We start from the raw sequence: 22,024 nt of genomic DNA, 5'->3' as shown, positions 1-22,024 counted from the left end.
TAATGAAGAACATTAAACCATTATTGTTGGCCATATGTTGGGAAAGTTATGTGACATTAGCGATGTCTGTACTTTCAGAATTAACTTGGTTTTAAAGCCTTTACTTTAAAAAATATCTATATAGTCGACCTTAATCTTACAGAGATGATTTTGTGGATAATTAAAGTCAGTCATATATCCACAAACACAACAAGCTGAAAGTCAGTGATGCTGCTCGGTTTGCAGTCCTGAATATCACGGCACAAGCAGGATCCACTGCACTGTTAATGTTAGCTATGTTACATTGCTGCCTCTGTTCGGTGGTGTCGAGCCAAACGGACTTTAACGTGTGTTTGAACGAGCTGACGGTTCACTCGTTAAGCTGAAAGAAAGATGCTTTAATTGCAGGAGTCACACATGTGTTCACTGTACCATCTGGGAACTCTTCTTGTTTCGTAATAACACAAACACTAAATCCTCCTTCTTTTGTGCTGTTTTGTAGCAGTGTATACACCTGAGACTTTCACCTGTCTGTCTGTCCTGCACTCTCTCTCTGTTTCTTTCTCTCTGATTGTGTAATAAAAGTATGAACATGTGTTTATAAGTCACACTTGTGTTTGAATCCTGCAGTTTATCACACATTTGATTTCCATGTGTGACAACTGCAAGTGTCCAGAGTGAGGACAGACTGAGGGACACACTGCTGCACATCATCTGTGAGGCTTTGCACCCCTGATGATCCACCAGGACAAACTCAACAGTGTGTGAGGAAGAGGAGGAGGAAGAGCCAGCAGCAGCTGACGGATGGAGAGAATAGACACTGTTCCCTGTTTGTGAAGGACTGCTAGAAAAGTTTAAAATAACTAATTGTCTGTCCTGAATCAGTCTTTGTTGTGATATTTTGATACCATGGTAGCATTTACAGGATATTGTTTTATAGTGATATTATACAGGAAAACTGTTACTCAATAAGGCCCATTTACTAGTTGTTTTTCTCTTTCTCTGTGACCCAAGAATTGATGTGTAAGACTCACAGGCTGGTACCCCAAGGTCGAAAATACCACAGAGACGAGACCACTTCCTTACTCCCATCCTCCCTTCCTTATCCTTTAGAAAAGAGCTTGTTAAAGGCCAGGTGGTTTGTTTCAGAATTCACTAATGAAAGAACTCTGTATTCTATGTCTAGGAGTGTATTTTGCTGGGATGATCATAAATTGTAGCTGAACTGATAAACTACACAAAGGATACTTCTTTGCTCAGAAGACAGGAAGACGTTTCCTTATTTGGTCTGTACCGGTTTGAACTGAGAACCTGCTGACACACGAACCTTTTTTTCCTCTATATAAACTGTTGTATACTGAATAAACCTTTGAGTTGATTGTGGGAGAGCAACCTGAACAGTCTCTGTATCATTTTGTTCTCCTAACTGCTCCCGACGTCGTAACTAACCCAGCTGAACGGCATACCTGAGCGTTACTTTGAATAATTAGGAATCTTATAAGGAAAGGACAAAACTCTGCTTATCGGTGCTCACGCCTTGGAGGAAACCCGATCCACGGAGAAACCCGGGACGGAGATTTCTTTCAGTCTTATTAGGTAATGTTCAAATCATTTTATCATTCCAGTGTTTTCAGTGTGGGAGAAAGTACTCAGGGCCTTCAAGTTACACACTATGAAAGGCAGCAACAAGTGTAATATTCAGAAACCTAAAGTATGTATCAGCAGCAGAATGGACCTAAAAATAAATGTTTGTTTCAGTTCTATGAAGCTTTGAGTATTTTGGATTAGTAGCACTGCTGTGTTTGTTGCATCATATTGCTGTAATTGTTTATATGCTTTATATATTCTGAGGTAAGTTGATCTATAGTGTTACATCATATTCTATAAGGATGTTATGTGTTTGTATACTTTCTGCCCAGTTTGACCCATTTAGCAGAAGCCAGCCTGTTTAAGGCTCTGATATCTATTCTGTATGACTTAAAGCAGTTATGACATGGTCTGATTTTCTCACCCAATAAAGGAATATTTCATATATCAGTCTACTCTTCATTTTATCAGAAACAGTTATCATAGCTTGTACATTTTCTTTTTATAAATATATGTAAGCAATGAGCCAAATTTAGTAATGCCAACATACTGAAGGAACAACATTTGTCTCTTATATATGATACACCTATATATGCACTGTCAAAGATACTTGTCTTTGAGTGAAGATTTAAGGTGATAAGACATATAAATAACTGCAACTTGAATCTGTACTGAAGCTCAGTATTTGACACAGAGTTCATGTTCACTGCTGTAATAGCTAATAATGATTAATATAATAACTATAATATTGGCCATATTATAGTTACATTAGCAAAGTGAAATGACTTTAGTCTCATGAACAACACCAGCTAATTCTTATTTACTAACTAATCTTGAAATAACTGTTCAGTACAGAAATGAAGCCCAAAAATCATGTTTTACTGTCCTGTGGCCTCAGCCTCAGATACTTATCAAATCACACAAAGCTCTTGTAGAAACAAACAAACAAATATGTTCTCCCTCATTTCTGTCAAACCAAGTTGTATGACACGTTTCCAGCGGTTAGTATCATGGTTGCTAGGCAACCTGGGAAGCGCAACGGAGACTAGACCGTCCCATACAGACAAACTTGCCATTTATTTTGCAAATCGAGCTCAACACTGCCCCTAGCGTCCTGGAGCACTTCCGTTGTGTTTTGGAATTTGCATGTGTTTTTGAGTTTGCAAGTGTTTTTTAGTTTGCAAGTGTTTTGGATTTTGCAAGTGTTTTGGAGTTTGCATGTGTTTTGGAATTTGCATGTGTTTTGGAGTTTGCAAGTGTTTTGGAGTTTGTACGTGCTTTGTCTCTAGGGGCCACCGTATGGAATTGAACTCAGGACCTTCTTGCTGTGCGGCAACAGTGCTAGCCACCGTGCCACCGTGCTGCCCAACTCATAATTCTTACAACACAAAATTAGTATTATTAAATTAGTCAAATTAGTATCTGCAGTAAAGTTTTTTCATGCATTGTATACGTTCTACCACAGGCACAGTTGCCTCCATTTTTATATATATATTTGTTAATATTTTGTAATAATTTATTTATTTATCGGAATCAGCGAGCTGTCGGCTTTCAGCCCTGATCGTGTCCGTCCCGTCGGGTGAGAAAGGCGACATCTCACTGATTCTGATCCGTCGGTGGGTCCGAGCTTTGTGTTTACGTCTTTGTGCAGAATCCGTGTTCCTGCTCTCATTTACTGTTTTAGCTGTTTGTAAGGTTTAACCTGAGATTCTGGCGTTTCGGGCAAAATCGATTCAGGATTTTAATGAATCGCTATCATGTTATCCAAGCCAGAATCGATTTTAATCGATAAATCGATTATCAAAACCCACCCCTAGTCTCATTGTGACAAGTAAAGTGTATCTTGGCTGGCTAGGCAGCTCTCTGGGTGCTCAGCACCCCCAAAGCTCTGATCCTAGAATCGCCCCTGCTCTGAGCATACATTGGATTACATCAAGGAAAAGTCCACTCAGAACAACACCTCTGAGTGGAAGTTGGATTACATCTTGGAACAGCTGACTGCGGTCATGAGGTCTCAGAATCTGCTCTTTGAGCAAAAGAATGACAAGACCACGGAAATGAAGGTTAATAACATCATGGAGAAACTCGCGGCTATCCAACGGGAGATTGAGAGACCAGTGTCGGAGTGTTAAAGAACAGCTTGAAATTCTCATGAGTTGTTGCAAAAGAAAAATTACCATCATAATCTGGCTACCCCTTCGGCGCCAGCTGTGGGCTCAAGGCTGGAGCCGAATAAAAATTCCCTGATAATGACTGTGTTGAGTCTGTTCCTTCCCATTCCATGCAAGGCCACCTGGGTTGGCTGGACTCGAAAAACACATTTTTGTTTACTTCGCCTGGCAGGGAGAACGACACTCTCTCAGCTGAACTATGGAGGCGCAGTCGAAGATTGCAGCCGTCCCAGATCAGATGTACACACTGGAACACTTTCCCATGTTGCTTGTCTGTGTTTATTGTGCTATAGTGTGTTGATATCTGAGCATTCCTGTATTATCCTTTTGTTTTACACATTTCGATGTTTTTTTCCTCGCTACCTAGCCTGACCTGTCTCCCCAATGTGATGTTTGTGTATTGTATGTACGGTCGGCAAGGTCTGTCATCTCGGTTGTGGGCAAAAGACCTGCAACTGACAAATAAAGGCCATCTCATCTGACCCAGTGTTTTGAGTTTCTTATGTTTTTGGTGACTATTATGTCTTATGTTACAGTTTAAGGTTCATTCATTAGTTTTGAGTTAATCCTATGGCTCTGAGTTTGCTTATGATTAGTTTAGTTTCTTGTCTATTAAGTTCCCATTATGTCTTTGTCCTTTGTGTCCCTCTGTGTGTGCGTGTATGTCTGTGTGTGTACTTGTCTTTTTTCCCTTTCCTATTTCCATGTTCCCCTCCTTGTGTTTCACTCCGCGTCTCCCCTGTCTGTCTCTCGCCCTCCCTTGTCCCCTCCTGCTTGCTTGTGCTCTCTCGCCCTCTCGGTTCCTTGCTCCCTCTCTGTCTCATCTTCCTTATCTGCTCCCGTGTTCCCCTCTTCGTGTCTCCTCCTGTTGTCTCCCAAGTCCGTCTCGTTTCCCCTGAATACTCTCTCCTCCCAGCTCCTGTATAATTTTGAGTGAAGTAATCTGTGTCTCTTTGCTTAGGCTGCTGCCCCCGCGACCCGGCCCCGGACAAAGCGGATGAAAATGGATGGATAATCTGTGTCTTAGTGTTTCCTGTTTTACTTTGATAGTCTCCTGTCTGGTGTGCGTCAAGTTCAGCTGTGCTTCCCCTGTCTCATTAGCTAGATCATGTTCAGCTGTGTGTTCCTGTGATTCATTTCCTTATTTGGCCTTTTGTGTATTTAAGTCTGTGTCCCCCTCTTTCTCCAACTGTGTGTTCTGTTTGTACTTTGGTACACACACACACACACACACACACACACACACACACACACACACACACACACACACACACACACACACTTAAAGTTATTTCAAAGTATTGAATGTCAATGTTGTGTCCTTTGTAATGGATGTGTGTGACACTGGATGGGACAAAAGCACCCCAAATTTATACTCTTACTGCTTGGTGCCAAATATGATTATCACCCTGATTTTAGACTGAGAACTGTCCCTTTCTAGAGACAATGACTGGCTTTATACCATATGCTAGATGCATACGACTGGGTGTTTTAAATGTGTTTTTACTAAAACACAAACAAATATTCAGAGTACCGTCTTCTAATCACCCATCTAAAACACAGTAGTCAAGCAATGAATTTTTTTATTCATACTAAAACTCCAGTTATAAAATAAAAACCTTAGACAACTTAAAGCATGTAAATTTAAAACAAAATATGGCGATTTACAAATCCAGTAAACCCATATTTTGTTCATAATAAAACAGAAAGGAAAATGTACAATTTAAATATTTGACAATTTCATGAAAAATATCAGCTGGTTATTATTTTTATGGTAGCTAGTGGCAACAGGTATGTCAGAGGGAAAGTATCACAACAATAACAAATATATCTCCTATACATTGTCTTGCATACTGCTAATACATTCATTAAGTCAATAAATATACCAAATGAGATAGTGTGCAAAACCCGATGCAAGCAACCTATCGTAACCCACAAGGGGAGTTAAGCAGACAACCTGGCAACAGGCAAAGGCTGTGAGGCTCCTGAACTCTCTGCCCCCCTCTCACGGACAATAACCATATCCAACTTCTTAATAGCACTGAACTGGTCTGCATTGGTGCATCATATCTTTATTCTCTTTCCCCCTTCTGCCCCCCCCCTCTTTCTTAAATAGATAACCATCATATCTGACATCATATCTCACAGTACAATAATATTGAATGGGTTGCATTGTTGTACTTTGTCATGTTTCTCAGGTCTTTGTCTGAATTTCTTATGAACATTACTTGTCATGTTCTCATGTTGTTGCTAAGGATTGTCTTATTGCACTGGGCCCTGTGCTTCGTACGTCGCTTACTACATCCAAGATCAAATGAAACATCCAAGATCAAATCATCGCGCTAACCGTGAGCGCGCTAATCCGGTTCCCCGAACACACCTGCTGTTGACGATTAGTACAGCTGGATGAAGTAATGTGCGATCACTGGGTGCCGTAAAAGGGGATACGCATCGATAGCAGAAACAGTGATCGGCAACCCGATTGGTTGGCGAAAATGGCGAAGGAGCGCGCCCAGTATTTCACCGCGGCAGAGCAAGAACTCTTGATAGAGGGATTTCAGGAGCACCAGAGTGAAATCACAACGCAAGGGAACACCGCGAAGGCTGCAAAGGCAAGGAGAGAGGGCTGGCAGAAAGTTGCTGACAAAGTAAACGCGTAAGTAATGCAACATATCACATGACACCATACCATATCATAATGTAATATATCAAACCATATCACATGATATCCCTGTACACATTAGAGCCACAACCGGACCCACCAGAACATGGGAACAAGTAAAAGTGAAATACAAGAACATACTACAGAATGGTAATATCCAACACGTATATTGCTGTCAGTCCCATGAAAAGACACCCTGAAACAATCCCTGTGTGTGTGTATAACAGCAACCAAGAAGAGGGCAGAGCAACAAAAGACAGGTGGTGGTCCTGCACCCCCTCGTCACACCCCAGCAGAGGAGCTGGCTCTAAGGTTGAATGCCACCAGACCCATTGTTGAGGGCATCCCTGGGGGCAGCTCTTCCGTAGACCAGCAGAAGCCGGGGTGCAGTAGCAGCAGCACCTACATAACTGGTGAGTGGGCCCATGATGCCATTTGCACAATGTAAAATGTGTGGTTGTTGCCGTAATGAAAATGCTATTCGAACTGTGACATACATTGGCACTGTGGGTTTCCTCTGTGTGTAGTGTTACATGACACCCCATCACTCTTACCTGTTCCCATGGAAGGGGTGACTGGAGCATGCACAGTAAGTTGGGAGATATACATATATCTGTCCCCACCCAATTGTACAGACCAATAGGCTGTACCACATCCCCTTGTAACACCATTGTACTACCATTGCACAGGACAGTGACGCAACCCTGTCAGATGGCGGTGGTCTGGAGGAAGACCCTGTGAGTACATGCATGCATTGGCCTGAATTGCCATCCACCTGTGTACTGCCATGTGTGTCTGACTGCAGTATGATTCGCAGGCCAAGAGGCCGGCAGAGAGGCCTGCTGATACAGAGGTGGGCTGTGTTGTGACTAATTATACTGCCCATGTGACATGCATCCCCCGTTAAATGTTGTCACTACATTCGACACAGGGTGGCATCCGTCTGCTCTACAAGAGAAGTCTCCAGCAGAAAATAGAGTACACTGAGCTGAAGAAACAAAAGCTCCTAGGTGAGATCGAACTACAAGCTCTGATGAGGCAAAAACTGCAACTGCAAATCGAGTTGCTCCAAGGGGAACTCCAGAGTGAGTAGGAACACACGTTCACTCGGTGCACTATTGCTGACCTTGCATGACACAGCATATATGCTCTGTCTTTCCAGGCAACTCTGATGACCGGCCTGTGTGTGATGGGACAGACAACGGTGCACAAATAAACGTCAATAGAAAATATGTCATGTCATTTCTTTATTATGCGAAATTGTGTTGCACAATCCTGTCCCGTGCAGCTCTGCCACTAGGTTGGTCCAAGTGCACTGGCTGGAGGTCATCTTCAGGCTGCACCTCCACCACGGGGGTCCCCTCCCCTCTGATGGTGGCAATGTTGTGCAGTACGGCACATGCAACAATGATGTCACATGCCCTGTCAGGTGCAACCCTCAGGCGTCTCAGACACTGGAACCGTTCTTTCAGTTGCCCAAAGGTCATTTCAATGCGTGCCCTTGTCCTGGCCAGAGCTGCATTGTAGCGGGTTCGTGGCCCAGGGTCGGGGTCAGGGAACGGTGTCATAAAGTACTGCCTGCATGCATAACCTCTGTCCCCGAGGAGGATCCCATCGTAGGCCCCTGTGTAGTGGGGAACTGCTGTTATGTCAGGCCCGAAAGGTGTATGTAGTATCAATATAAGCCTCCCTTACTTACCACGCTCAAATGATGTGCATAACCCTGACTCTCTGAAGATCCGTGCGTCATGCACTGATCCGGGCCATTTAGCTTCCACATTTGTGATGTGGCACATGGAGTCACACACCATCTGGGGGATTGTATCATGTGTGAACACACGTCTCCCATTATATATTGCCATCTGGAATGTCAGTATTACTCACCTGCACATTTATACTGTGGCCCCCCTTTCGGTTGACAAAGTCCCCTTCATTGGGGCCTGGGGGGGCCTGGATCGCAATGTGTGTGCAGTCTATGGCACCAATCACATTCGGGAAGCCTGCGGACGCTCGAGCTACAGTTACCGCCATAGGTCATGATTGCATCACATACACTATACAATTTACTGTACCTGCAATGGCAAAAAAGCCCTGTTTGACGACCTGTGTTCTTACGTGGCTTGGAAAAACCACAAACACACCCAGGTAATGCTTGAGTGCCAGGTACACTTTGCGAATGGCCCGGCAGACGGCACTTTTGCCAACGTTCTCTGCGTCTCCACACGCGTACAGGAACGTGCCACTCGCAAAGAAACGCAAGGCAATGCACACAGTCTGTGCAGTTGTTAATGCCCGACTACGGTGAGTGGTACTCTTAACATGGGGATCCAGCAGGGTGGTTAGGTAGATGATACCCTCACGGGAAAATCGGTATCTCTCCATGAGCACACTGTCGCGCTGTGCTAAAGGATCCTGTCTATCCCGCAATATACGTTGGATTCTGAACACACTCCTTATCACTCTTGCACCTTCCGCAATGGGTGGCTCGCGTACAAACGGACAGGACATGGCTGCGACAGACTTCCCACTTCCACCTTCGCTTTTATAGCCATGGGCTGTCATCATGATTACACGACGTAATGTGCTATTCCCACTCTGGCATGTGTGTTGCATCTGGCGTGGTCACCTACATGACATGGCGTGATTACTGGTACATTTCCCTTTTTTTGGGGACTGACCTGTATGTATCTGTGTGACATCAATAAAAGGATCAAGTGCTGCATTATCTTTGGTTACAGTGATGTTATTTATTTATGGTGAAACAGTGGTGGAATATCGCTGTTGCTTTCGTATGAATGACGCGGACATACCTGCGTGGCCGCGATCTAATCCTGTTTACATAAAGTAAACCTGCTCCCCAGCAGGTTTACGCTTACGGCTCTGTTGCTATGACAGCAAGTCCCGGATGGGCTTCGGGGAACCGAACGATCCAGGATCACGCGAAATCGTCAACAATCTAATCCAGCTAACTCACTTAGCGCGGTACGAAGCACAGGCCCCTGGAGTCACACTGGGTTAAATATTTACACTTGGGTTTTTAGGGGTATTTATTATTTTCTTCTTTATTTTATTTACGGGTTGTACGGAAGCCCCAAACGCAATTTCATTGTTCTCTGACAATGACAATAAATGAAAGGAAAGAAACTGAACGCAGGACTTGGAACTGTCAAAATAAAACAGGAAACATGAGACAGACGCGAAGACTTGACACTGACATGGCAACATGAGTGACTGGGGAAAACAGGAAACATGGATCAGAGAAACAAGAGTAACTAAAGGAGAAACGTGGAACACAGGGAAGGCACAGAGACAAGAAACTATTAGTATAACATAAGCAGAAAACAAAAAAAGACAACCAATAAGTCAAAAAATATTAACTTAAACTACAATTTACACATACAGTGACAATCATAGAGAATCAGAGTTTCTCAGAAGTAATAATATGCAGAAGTTCAAAAATTGGCAAACACTAAATTATGGAACAATTTCAGAATTATGTTTCTCAATGTAAAATTCTGAAAACTGTAGATATTTAATCATATAGTACATAATATCAACAAGAGTCCAAGAACTGGGGGGGGGGGAAAAAAAAAAAAAAAAAAAAAAAAAAAAAACCACACACACACACAGGATGTCTGGACCCTCAGGCAGCATTGCATTATAGAAAGGCATGATTCTGTCATGCAAATCATCATATGGACTTAGGAACACTTGCAGAAATCACTGTCTGTGAACACAGTTCACCATGCATGTTAAACTCCATCATGGAAAAAAACAGGGAGCCACGTGTGAACATTATCCAGAAATGTTGCCATTTTCTCTGAGCCAAAACTAATTTGAAATGGGCCGAGGTAAACTGTGGAAAAATGTTCTGTGATCAGACAAACTGAAATTTCAATTAAAACATGGCTGCTCAACTTCCAGACTAAAAGAGAAGAGGAATCACCCGGCTTGTTATCAGCACTCAGTTCAGAAACCTAAATCTCTTATACTGTGGGGGTCAATTAGTGCCTATGGAATTTGCAAGAAGAAGAATTTAGGTGAATTGAATTCGCCTGTCTGCACTCAAGATCTTTCAAATTCAAAATGTTGAGTCCATCATAAAACCAACAAATAAGACAGGGAAGACCCAGGACTGTTGAGCGGCTAGAATCATATCAGACAAAACACAACACTCCCAAAAGTCCAGCAAGCTGTCGCCTCCATTAACAGCCATTTTCCCAGTTTCAACTTTTGATATAATTTCTATGTTTTATTATAATACAAAATAGGTTTGAGATTTTCAAATTAATGTTTACATTTTACACAATGTTCAAATTTAAAAAAAAAAAAAAAAAAATAGATGTTAGACAAGTGTTGCGTGAGCTTTCCCCTCTAGACTTCTGTACTTCTCCAGGTATTTTGGAAGTCGGTGAAGCTTGATACCCCATTACACAGAGGGACTCAACAGATTTTATGTTTTTATATCAAATGTTTATTCTGTCCACCTGGTCAACCAAAAACATTTCTTACTGGATTTGAATCAGTTATTAAAATGTTGCTCATGGTTATTTCTATGTATGTATCAGGGGTCCCCCCCCCCCCATAGACAGCCACAATTTTGTCACACAGGGCCTGGCAAAACACTTATAATTTTTCTTGCTAACAATTATTTTAAAGTAATGAGAAACTAAGAGTCCCAACAACAACTTTACTAAGTAAGGAGTTTAATCTGCCCCTGCTGCTTTCACAACATTTCTATCCTTTACTCATCTCCTGTTAATACAACAAAGTGGGGAGACAAAAAAGGAGAAAGCAAACTGTAGAGTGGATAAAGACTGAGCAAAGAGTAAGTCTTTCATAAATCAAATCTGTTATGTGTAAGACTTAGGAAAGCCCAGACAGAAAGAAAAAAAAAAAAAAAAGACCTGAGGAGAAAAAGAAATGCCTTAAAGGAGAGAAAGTTATTATTAGAGGTGGTGAGGACTCCTCCTAAAACTTCCTTACATGGAGTTCTTTCAAGAGAAAATTAAATATAGATAACTTTCCTCCTGCAAGCTTCAGTGTTTTGGATGTTAAATGCTCATGTTGGCACTGTCATATCCATTAATCAACAGCAGTTGCATATCTGAATGTGTACAAATATGACCCACAATTTACTTAATTCATAATAGGATCTCAGACTGTACTAAGATAAAGATCCTTAATAGAAAGTTGTCATTAAGTATTAAGTACTGCTGCAACACTTGAATGTGTGACAACAAAAAGATTTGACTCACAAATATACTAACAATCTGTAATGCAATTTAAGAATTTAGCCAGGTTAACATGCATTGATGTGATTAACTTAGTAAGCCTTAATAACACTCATTGTCAAGTGTTCTGTCTGTGAGGTGCCCACACTTGAAAAAGAACAGACTTCGAATTTCACTCAATTTATTTTGACCAGCTAGTTCGATAGCTGATAGGTAGGTGAAAAACCTTTCAACACAAAAATAAAGATTTCATTAATCATTCAGATAAATTAAAAATGCATTATACAGAATACAAATGAAATAAAAAACATACACTTCAGGAAAGCCATTTAACATAGCTAAAGCTAAATACTTTTGTCTAAACTATCATTTAACCGAGTTTAAGTTAGTTTTACATTCATTGGTTTTTAATCACAGAGCTGAGTAATTTCAAACAACAAAGATGAAATAAACTGTGGTTCTTAAATACACAAAATGTGTCTACCTTGCATTTTACACTTTTTATAAACAATTACATTTTTAAAGTATACATTTTAAAGTTTTGCAAACATTTTAATAGAGACTTTAACCAAGGATTTTCTTTTACAAAGATTTTCCTTAAATTAAACCAAACATATTTACACTATTTTTAGTATTAATTAACATAAATGTGGGAAACACTATCTACATAAACAATTTATTCAAAGTTAAACATTCATTTTAATAACAATATTTTTTTAAAACTTAAATACAGTAACTATTTCCCAAAGCATAAATACATTTCCACAATTGAGCTTCCATAGTTCCCAAACATATAAGCACCAAATATGAGTCCAAGAGCTTACCGAGCTCAAAGTCTTCCTCACAGTGGCAAGTGGATTGTGCTTTGTTTGCTGTCCTCTCAGTATGTCGCACCCAGGTCAAATGGCTGCTGCATGCATTTTAAGGTCTACTAGGCACGCCAGCCCTTGATTGCTTTAATTCAGCTCACCTGGCGGAGCAGCGCGCACCAGGCCGTGCTTAGTTGTAGAATGCACAAGGTCTAATTAGCGTCCACGTGCAAGCAACAGCATAGAGCAGGTAGTGGGCAAGAGGAGGAAGAGAAGAGTAACAGCCACACCTACGAGGTCAGCGCGACACTCATAAAATACAACTTGAATTTTTAAAGGATTGAAACTAATAAGTATAGAATTTACTATACTTAGTTTAAACAAATCTATCTGGGCATGCAAGATAGATTTGTGAAAAATCATAAACTGAGCCTGCCAGTAGTTTAGTTTCCTTCTAAAGGTACCTTAGGGCTGTAGGTGCAGTTGTCCCCTTCTATTTCTTTGTTGTTAGTTTAATGTCAGTGATATAAGCTGTGCTAGCTAGTACTGAACATGTTCCTTTTAGTTTCTCAAAACTAATTTTTCTGAGGTTTCTGATGCTCTGAGGGCTGTACTATGAAGCAAGATCAACATATACAGGGTATCTTCACATTATCTGAATTCACGTACTCTAACGTGATCGATTGAGTTTACAAAGTAGGTAAAATTATGCCTTGGGAAAAATATGAAAAGATTAAACACACAATATAGACTGCTCCAGAGCAGTGTAAGCTACCATGGCAATGTACCCCAGTCAGTGGTTAACAACCTCTGTAGGGTTAATCCTCCACTTTCCTAGATAAGATGCATGTCTTTGGCTTCACTTTAGGCTGTTTTACTTGTTATGAGTCTCCCAGATATTGTCCAAATATTGTACTGATCGTGTCAGCTGGTATTAGAGAATTTTTTGAGCACTGTAGAAATGTTACTAAGTGTGGCTGCCATTTGGTTAAAGATTTTGCAGTGAATTCTCTCACCAGTGTTTTATGCAAGCATCTATTTATTTGTTTTGTGTATCTTGGCATTTTGGTTTACACTTTAAAACCTATTGCATGCATTTTATTTATTGTGTGTGTGCATGCTGGTCATCTTAGGCAGCTATGGCCAATCAGTTGTCACATTCCTATTCTGGACAATTCACCTTTTTTTTTTTCCCAATTATTTTACTAAAACCCCTATCAGCAGAAGATCCAGGGAACACTTCACCCTTCCCAGGCTAGGGTTACCGGAGGCCTGCCCAGGAGCCAGGCCCGAAGAGAGTGCCCGAGGACAAGAAGAGATATAGTCGGGCTCACCTCAAGAAGCTGTGAGCCAGGAGGGAGGGGGTGAGCGAGTCCTAAGTGATTCGCTTACGCTTACGATTCAGCACAGGAGGGAGGGGGTTAGTGAGTCCTGAGTGATTCGTTCGCTCTATGATTCAGCACAGGAGGAAGGGGGTGAGCGAGTCCTGAGTGATCCACTTACGCTTACGATTCAGCACAGGAAGGGAGTGGGTGAGTAGCTCAAATGTGCTACTCAATCAGAGAGAGGCCTGCTCAAAATGAGACCCTTGAGCGAAAGTTGTATCACATCGCGGAACGGATCACTGCAGTTGTGAGGTCTCAGAATCAAAAGAATGACAACACCACGGAATAGAAGTTTGATACCATCATGGGGAGGCTCGCGGCTCTCCAACGGGAGATTGAGAGACCAGTGTCAGAGTGTTAAAGAGCAGCTTGAAATTCTCCTGGGCTGCTCGCATAAAAGAAAAATCAACAAAATCAACATCGTAATGCAGACACCACCACGGCGCCAGCTGCAGGCCCAAGGCTGGAGCAGAACAAACACTCCCTGATAACGACTGTATGATGACTATTCTTCCCATCCCATGCAAGGCCACCTGGATTGGCTGGAGGACTGTTTACTTAGCCTGATAGGGCAAAGGACACTGTCTCAGCTGAACTATGGACATGCACACACATACACTTACACTGATAAGCACTCACTCATCCCCCCTCCCTTTCCAATGCCTTCGATGCTTGTTGCCCCCTGGTAACACGAGGCGGGTCTGGGCCCGCACTGGAGACGGCGCCGTTGCAGGATAGCTGCTGTGTTGCCTGGGATTACTCCTCATCCCCTACCCAACCCTGTGGCTTGTCATGTCTTTCACAATGTTGTGCTGTGGACATTCATGTGCTTTTTTATGCAGAGGAGTTTTTTTGTTTCCTGTTCTCATGCTGTCCTACCATGGAAGCACAGCATGAGTGGAGGTCTCTTTTTTTCCTCTTGTACCTTCCCGTTGTTGTGTACATTTCAGTGTTTTTCTGTAACGCTACCGATCTCCGACTTGTAACCCCATGTGATGTATGTAAGGTCGGGGGGGGGGGGGGTCCCCATTTCACTGCAGGGCAACCTGCTTGTGACAAATAAAGCTTTGATTGATTGATTGATTGATTGATTGATTGATTGATTAAAGAGCTCCAGTGTTGCTCTGTTCAGAGAGGAGAACTTTACACAAGCACAACAATTTCTCCAGAACTCCACCAGTCAGGCTTTTATGATTAATACAATTCTCTGGTCTGATGAAACCTAGATTGGACATTTTGGCCTGAATACAAAGTGTCATGTCTGGAGGAAACCACACACTGCTCATCATCTGGCCAATACCATCCCCACACTGAAGCATGGTGGTGGCTGCATCATGTTCTTCACCACCAGGAACTGGGAGACTGAAAATCTCTGGAAAGACCTAAAAATGACTGTGCGCTGACACTCCCCATCCAACCTGCTGGAGCTTAAAAGAATTGGTGTAGTGTTAATGTGAGTTAGCACTATAAATCTAAATAAACTGTCGGGACCTTGCCATAGTATGGGCCACATTAGTTAAGTAAGTTCTCTCTTAGCAATAATCAATGCTGCAAAGAAGTCAAATATCTCCATGTTTTGGAGTAACTGTCTGATTTGTATCAACTTCTTAAGTTCCAGCCATGAATTTTACAATGAGAGGAATACGATAATCACAAGCATCATATATTTATTCAGGTATGCTAGAATACATAGAATTTGAACTACTACCGACACATGCAGTGTCATGGAAAATGACAGAAATAATGCATCATGAAAGGCGAAGAAGGAGGTAATGAGGGAAGAGAAAAGGAGCAGTGTGAAAAGGCAAACAGTGACATGTCAGAGTTTAAGTTTGTGGGACAATAGTGTAAAATCTAAACTTTATTTTACTCTGCACTGTATTTTTCACCCTTCTCATACAGATACTATCACGGTTCTGGGTCATGTTGACCCAGCTTTCTGTTTTTCATGCTTTGGTGTTTTTCTAGATTATGATTTATGATTTAATTTATTAGTGATACTGTTTTGATTATGATGATTATTTAGTAGACTTTGGTCAGTGTCAAGTCTGTCTCTCTTTGTCTAGTCCGTGTCTTAGTAAAGTGTCTTTTGTTTCCTGTTTTACTTTGAAGGTTCTTGTTCCTGTCTGATGTCAGTGTTCCAGCTTTGCTCTCCCTGTCTCGATAGGTCTTATTTCTCCCAGCTGTGTCCCCCTTCTGTCTCTAATTCCTTGATGACTCCCTCAGTGTATTTAAGCCCAGTGTGTCTTTGTGTCAGCGTCGCGTTGTTAATGTCTGTTCACCCTCACTTGCTGTGTGTTGATTTCCAGTCCTCCTGCATCTCAGTTTGGAGTTTTGTTTGCTTTCGTGAGTTTTATTTTATCTTGATGTTTTGTTCCAGCAATAAAGCTACATTTTCAGTTGAAACCTCGTTTCCTGAGAATCCTGCATTTTGTGTCCACCACTCCTGCCTGCCTGCCACACAGCTGACCATGACAGATACATTCTTTCTCTTTATATCACATCTTTATATTTCTGAAACAGTTTGTATGTTTATTAGCACCTTTGTCAGTCATTGGATAATGCAATCTGTCTCACCTCTCTCTTTTGAGCCCATTTTAATGTTTTATGTTTATTTGTCTTTCACTTTGTGCATACTTTATGATCATGGTCGCTAAGCGCAGCTGACATAATTCAAACCTGAAATATTGTTCCAGTTGCTCTCCATCCTACAGTTTTTTCTCTCTAGAGACAATGTATAGCTCATTACCTTTTTTTTCTACCATTCCCCTTCCATCTCTGGACTTTTCTCTCCTTCTTTCCCCCTGCTGATTGCTCCTGCCTCTCTTTTTTTACTCTTGTTTACTCAGAAGCGGCCAAAGCGGGTTGGAGTTGAGGTTGTCAGATGTTGATTTGTCTCACTGGTACTGATTGTAATCAGTCAGGGTGTGCTGCCCATTAGACTTGGATCTTTATGGAGACAGTATCTGTTGCCAGTGCTCACACTGAAAAACTATCACAACAATATACTACATCAACGCTAACCACTTAGATTTGTCATAATATCCCTGGAGGTGTGTTCATATTTTGACTACAGGAACCAGGGTTAAATTTATGGTTGTAATAGAACACTGCAAATTCGGCTTTATGGTGTCTACAGTTTTATTGTGGTGTGGATATGAATGTAGCCGTCTCTACAGAGTGGTACACAATAAACCTGATAAATACACTTTTTATTCCCTCAGTCTGTCCACCCCCCCCACACACACACACACAATTTTCTATCCAGTCCCCTGTGTCTGGCCCCACACAGAGTAAAGCTGTAGATTACAGTAGAGGTGAACACAGGCCACCCGTGCTTAACAACGATATGTTGCCCATTCAAGGTCGTGCTTGACACACACACACACACACACACACACACACACACACACACACACACACACACACACACACACACACACACACACAGAAATACCACATTCTAAGAATTTGAAAAAGGCCTATTCACCACTACATATGCTGCGCCAGAGTTCCAAAGGTCAACAAGAGGAGGCAAAAGGTTTTGAAAGTGAAGTAAATGCAATAGATCTTTCTCTAGATTTTTCATTTCTTTCTTTTTTCTTCCTTTTTCTTTTGTTTGTTTGTTTGTTTTTTTGCTTTTACAACTTTATGTTGATGTCCATTTCTGTAGCATAAAATTCAACTTTAGCTGATTAAAGACTGCTGAATTCCTTCCGAGAAAATGGAAGGAAATACTTTCCATCAAATCACTGAACCTAGCTCTTGCCATAATTGGCTCTACACTGACTCTATCACTCTGTCCAAATCTGTAATATGCCCACATAGGTTTCTTATATTGCCATTAAAATTGGGTAAAAACAGAAACATGTCTCTGTGAAGGTAAATACTATTGATTTATTAAAGCTTATCTACCATTTTACCATGGCACCTTAAGTCTAAAACTAAACCTGGTAATACAGGTGGCTTTAGTGGAATGGTGCATGAACACATGATGGTTTTTGCATTCATGACAAGTTGGGTATATATTGTGTTCTGTTACTTTTTTACTTCTTTTTAGTTTTATACTGCGGTGAATTGTAACACTTCAGCAAGTCGGTGTCAGGGTCAATTCAGACTCACGAAAGCGAAGGCTAAGAATTATTTTTGCAAGGGAAAAAGAAGCAAGAAAGACAAGTGAGTGTATGTTTGTGTTTCTCTGTCAGCTCATGTTAAACAGAATGACAGCATCAGGGCGACAGGGGTTATGCCTGTCTCCAGTAAATTACTCTCTTCTTAGTAGGGGTCCTCTCTCTCTTGCTCTCTCTTTCTGTGTGTATGTGTGCCTGAAATGACCACACACAGTTATAGCCCTCAAGGTTAATTGACCGCAAGCAGAGCACTTGTTCTTCCAAATAGACATTCAGGGTTAGGGTCTGCCTCCAACTCTCTCCCCTGACCTACAAGATATCATTATCAGCTCTCTTGTATCCGTCTTCCTTTTCTGGCTTCTCTAAACACAAAGACCCACAGAGACAGACACTGCCCCAGAGAACCATAATGCTCCCTTATTAACACACCACTGTTTCTATCTATAGCAGATTGTAAATTCAGTTATTTCCAATATATCCTGGGGAAAAGAGACTCATTTGAATGAGTGGTATGTTTTACACTAGAGTGGTGTGAGAGAGTTTATGAAACAAACATGTCCATAACAAGTGGGAATCCCTGTAGCCTCAGTCCTATACATTGCTTTGACAGTGTAAATGTTACAGAAAACAGCTTAGAAAGAACTTCAAAGATCATATTGCGTCTCCGCTCACTTTCAAATAAACCTTTCTTTAAGGACCTAAAAAGTTATACCTTCCTTTATAGCTTACAATAAAACTGTGTTTATGCCTGTGTGTACTTGGTGTGATATGAAAGTAAAGATATGTTATTAATTCCACTGCGGATAAATGAAAGTGATGCTTATTAGTCTACCCTTGTGCTTTACAGCATAATAAAGAGTGCATGACTGTGTAAATAGTGGCAATAACCTAAAGTCTGATCAAAGATGATGTTGGTATAACAAAATCTTTTCTACCTTTGAACTTTGATCCTTTGTTATCTCAAAATTGCATCACCACATGGTTATTTGTGCAGAATTGTAATGTCCCTGTTTAGTGTTCATACATCTCTTCTACTTAGTTCTCTCTCTTGCAGTAGCATGTTGTCCCTCAAGTCAGGGGCTAGATCCTGAACACATTGTTGATGTGGGTCCATAGGAGGTGTTGAAGGCTGGACTGAGACTGAGGTCCTCCCCATTTCAATCTGTCCAGTGTCAAAGAAAAAAATAAATGAATTCAAGCTAAGCTTGTCAACTTAGAAAGTTAAACATTTAGAATTTTACCACTAGGAGGCAGACCTTAAATGGCCAACCAAGTATAAATGTCACTGGTAACCTGGGGTGAGATCTATAGTATGAGTCGTGACATTTCACTTTGGCACATGATGAATAACTGGAAAACAAGTTATAACTTTCATTTGTCTTTGTGACAACATGTGATTAACGACTTATCCAGCAGGCCAACAGAAAAACAGACAGGAAACAAAGTGGAGTTAATGCTTAACTTCCATTATTGCCACTGCCTTTTCAGATTTCTTTTGTAGTTTGCCAGTGACAGACTGGCAACTGATTCTGACTCAGTAAGGATGACATTTATAGGTTATTTACCTGAATCTATGATATAAATTGTCAGTGGTCCAGTTGTATTGCGGATAGTGTATGTTTGCATGTATGCTTATGTACTGAAGTACTTTTTTGAGTATGAGCCAGGATGCACCACTTGATGTGTCTCCCACCGTTTTACTCAGTTAGCATCGCTGGCTAATCATGGCAAATGGGAGTTAGCAGGGAGGTTAGATTGGCATAAGTTGGCATTAACTGGTGCATTAGCAAGTGTTGGGCAATTACTTTAATGATGTAAATTGGACTGAGATTTCTCTCCGCACAGGAAGTGAATGAGAGAAATGCAACAATGATTATGATTAGGCAGCTAATTATAGTACCTGCTTATTGCTGCACATATGCAGAGACAGACTGTTCATTTAGACAACAGGCAGGGATGCTTGGTGTGATGACTGATTGCAATATTTTTTGGGTGTGAGTGTGTATGCACTGCCATCATTTTGACAGCTCTTTGAGTGATTGTACTGATTGAGAGATAAAGTCACTTTTCGTTTACATTTTTTTTATCTAGCATGATAAAAAAATGTGATATCCACTAGTAGTGGATATCGTGATATCCACTACTAAAATCCACTGCATTTTAGTAGTGGATACAGTATTGAAACAGGTTTGGTGGTTTGGTTGGTCCGATTCTAAAACAAGCATATTAGGCGACGGGGTGAGTAGACTGCTGGCAAATGTAAAGGGTATATATAGGTTATTAATCTGACAGACCTGTCCAGCTTTTATCCTTCTTTTTGCTGAGTCTGTGCTCTGCATTGCATATGGCTGAATTAATAATATTGTTGTTTATTAGGAAAATATGGAGCACACCAAATTAAGGGTTTATGCAATGAAGATTAATATAGTTAGGCATACAACACACTGTTACACATTTCTTTTATAAAGAAAACCATCTTGCATTAACATCCTGCAACCAACAAGATACAGTTGTGAGATTGTGGAAAAGAAAACAGAGAGTTGAAGTCCACACAGTCAATTGCGATCTGATATACAGGTTTTGCATGAATGAAATTCTTGACAAGAAAACTTGCCTTTTGATATAAAATAACAAGGATGAAATGTAAAACTACTGCCTTTTGTGTGGAGATAGTGCTGTCAGCAATTGTTGTATTTATTTATTTTGGTTGTGATAATAGCCATAACCTTTTTGGGAAGTAGGGGACAAATGGCGTGTGACTGTCTTGTTGCTCTGCATGTTTCTATGTTTAGCACAGACTGCCTCTAGGCCTCAGCAGGCTGCTGCTGTACGCCTGCTGATCTGCCCAAAGTGACAGAACAATAAAGGGAAACAGCAACACATTTACAGATAGACAAAGAACCATGACTACAGGTTGTACTGCAAAAACTCGAAGATAAACAGGCTCACACACAAAGAGACACAGACGACCTATATGTCATTTGTTTTTTTGTATGTTAAGGTGTATTCATATGTCTTTGGCTTCCTCCAAAACAGATTAAACAGACGGTGTCTGACCTTTTTTTGTCCGGACTGGGCTTCACTGACAGCCCCCACCCCCCAAACCTAGTGTTAGACCACCATCCTGTTACCAAACTGCTGGGGGATCCGGCTAAAGTGCTACTGCAGGGTAATTGGACCATCTGACTGCCAGTTGAGACTTCTAGGAAGCCTGACACAGTTCTCCCTTTCACTGAGACAAGGGGGTATTTGTGAGAAATTCACCATTTGCTACATGTGTCCATTCTATAGAATCAATGTCTTACAGTTTACTGTTTAAAAACTCAATTTGTCCTTTCCTACAGACTTTAATTATAAAGACAGAGAAAGAAATGGTGAAGCGCCAACTGTTATATACTGATATGAAACTAAAGTGGTTTGGACTTTTTACTGTAAAGTGAATGCACATCAGACACTGTACAGTCTCTGATCAGCATTTATTGTCAACAAGTGACCTGATGACCTCATGGAAAATAACTTGGCCTTCTGTAACCAAGTCTTTATTCTCTCGCTTCTCCAAGTTAGACACATGCTGAACATGGGATAATTGCTCATTTTGAAATGTGCCAGATTAGCTGACCCCATAAAACAATACTGCCACAGAGCTCCCAGAAAAGAATTAGAATCTCCAAATGAGTTTTTATTTTGGGTTACATCCATTAGTAATAAAGAGAGTTGAATCCCGTTGTGACAGTGCCTAGGTCATGATAAGGTCAGGGCTGATGAAATGTCAAAGGTCAGAAGGAAGTGAAGTTACAGGCGGAATTGAAACATCATTACTCAATATGAGAAGAAATCAATTATTCACTGCATTAAAAGAGAAGTAGACTCAAATGGGTGGGGGTCGGGGGTGGGGGTGGCGGGGGGGGGGGGGGGGGGGGGGGGGGGAGTGAGGTCAAACACACTCAAAAGCCTGCACTTGTGAATTTGATAACACAGGCTACAACCTTTATAAGTATAAGACTGTCACGGTCTGGCTGACAGACCGTGGGGATATGGGGGAATGAGGACCCAAAACGCATGGTTCT

General features: G+C 41.2%; 1 protein-coding gene across 1 annotated transcript; it reads right to left on the bottom strand.

Annotated features, from left to right (window-relative positions):
- Positions 1–7,649: 7,649 nt before the first annotated feature.
- LOC113035724 (putative nuclease HARBI1) lies at positions 7,650–8,907 on the bottom strand. Its single transcript, XM_026191368.1, has 4 exons — positions 8,472–8,907; positions 8,284–8,399; positions 8,099–8,210; positions 7,650–8,023 (listed from the first exon to the last, which is right to left on the bottom strand). The coding sequence occupies exons 1-4, from the start codon at positions 8,905–8,907 to the stop codon at positions 7,650–7,652; spliced, it is 1,038 nt and encodes a 345-aa protein (XP_026047153.1).
- Between the last annotated feature and the right edge of the window lie 13,117 nt (positions 8,908–22,024).

The sequence above is a fragment of the Astatotilapia calliptera genome, chromosome 14, assembly GCF_900246225.1.
Source record: "Astatotilapia calliptera chromosome 14, fAstCal1.2, whole genome shotgun sequence".
NCBI classification, from domain to species: Eukaryota; Metazoa; Chordata; class Actinopteri; order Cichliformes; family Cichlidae; genus Astatotilapia; species Astatotilapia calliptera.
This window is presented reverse-complemented; position numbering and strand designations above follow the sequence as displayed.

Excerpts from the sequence above, each read along its gene's own strand:
- LOC113035724 (XM_026191368.1), bottom strand. The coding sequence starts at position 8,907 with ATGTCCTGTCCGTTTGTACGCGAGCCACCCATTGCGGAAGGTGCAAGA. Across the intron at positions 8,400-8,471 it reads GGGCTTTTTTGCCATTGCAG|GCTTCCCGAATGTGATTGGT; the intron begins GTACAGTAAATT and ends GAGCGTCCGCAG. Across the intron at positions 8,024-8,098 it reads ATGCACATCATTTGAGCGTG|GGGCCTACGATGGGATCCTC; the intron begins GTAAGTAAGGGA and ends CCCACTACACAG.